A 662-nucleotide genomic window follows, 5' to 3' on the forward strand; every position below is an offset into this window, starting at 1 on the left:
AAAAAAAAAAATTAAACTAATTTGTGGATTTACGTTAGAAATTATTGTTTGATTTAATAAATTTAGACCAATTTAGATCGATTTAAACTAAATTTAACCAATTTAAAACGGTTTAAACCGATATGAATAACATATATCAAAATTTAAGACAATTATTTTAGGCATGACTGATTTTTTAGAACACTGGGAAGAGCTAAAGAACGCACCTGGTCCACACTAGTGAAAACCGCGTCCTCTGGAACGTCTGAAACGCCGCTGGACAGTAACTGACGCGCACGCTCACGTGTGTTGTAAAGCTTGTCCCTCACGTCTCCAAGAATGGCTCTGTATGGCTCATTTGAAGGGATTTGTTTCCAAAATTCTACATCGGTCCAAAAAACAGAACACACATCAAAACATACTATAACAAAACCTCGGACACATCTTGTACTAGCTAGAAGGTAAACACACACATACCTATATAGTGTTTGGCATCCCTTTTGGCACACCTTTGAGCTTCTGCTCGAACACGAAGTTCCTCATTGCAACGCCACATGGACATCTGCAAATAAACCTAACATTAACAACCAAAGAAACTAAGGAAGCTGTGATGAGTTAAAACGTTTCTTTACTTCGAACATAAGATCTTCAATCTGGGAGAAGTAGAGATTAGCAGCCATCAT

General features: G+C 37.2%; 1 protein-coding gene across 1 annotated transcript; it reads right to left on the reverse strand.

Moving 5' to 3' along the window:
• Nucleotides 1-17: 17 nt before the first annotated feature.
• Nucleotides 18-656, reverse strand: LOC106322143 (phosphoenolpyruvate carboxylase 2-like). Its single transcript, XM_013760292.1, has 3 exons — nt 612-656; nt 457-541; nt 18-361 (listed from the first exon to the last, which is right to left on the reverse strand). Exons 1-3 carry the CDS (start codon nt 618-620, stop codon nt 153-155), a joined length of 303 nt encoding a protein of 100 aa, XP_013615746.1. The 5' UTR covers nt 621-656; the 3' UTR covers nt 18-152.
• Between the last annotated feature and the right edge of the window lie 6 nt (nt 657-662).

Source organism: Brassica oleracea, unplaced genomic scaffold (assembly GCF_000695525.1).
Source record: "Brassica oleracea var. oleracea cultivar TO1000 unplaced genomic scaffold, BOL UnpScaffold07997, whole genome shotgun sequence".
NCBI classification, from domain to species: domain Eukaryota; kingdom Viridiplantae; phylum Streptophyta; class Magnoliopsida; order Brassicales; family Brassicaceae; genus Brassica; species Brassica oleracea.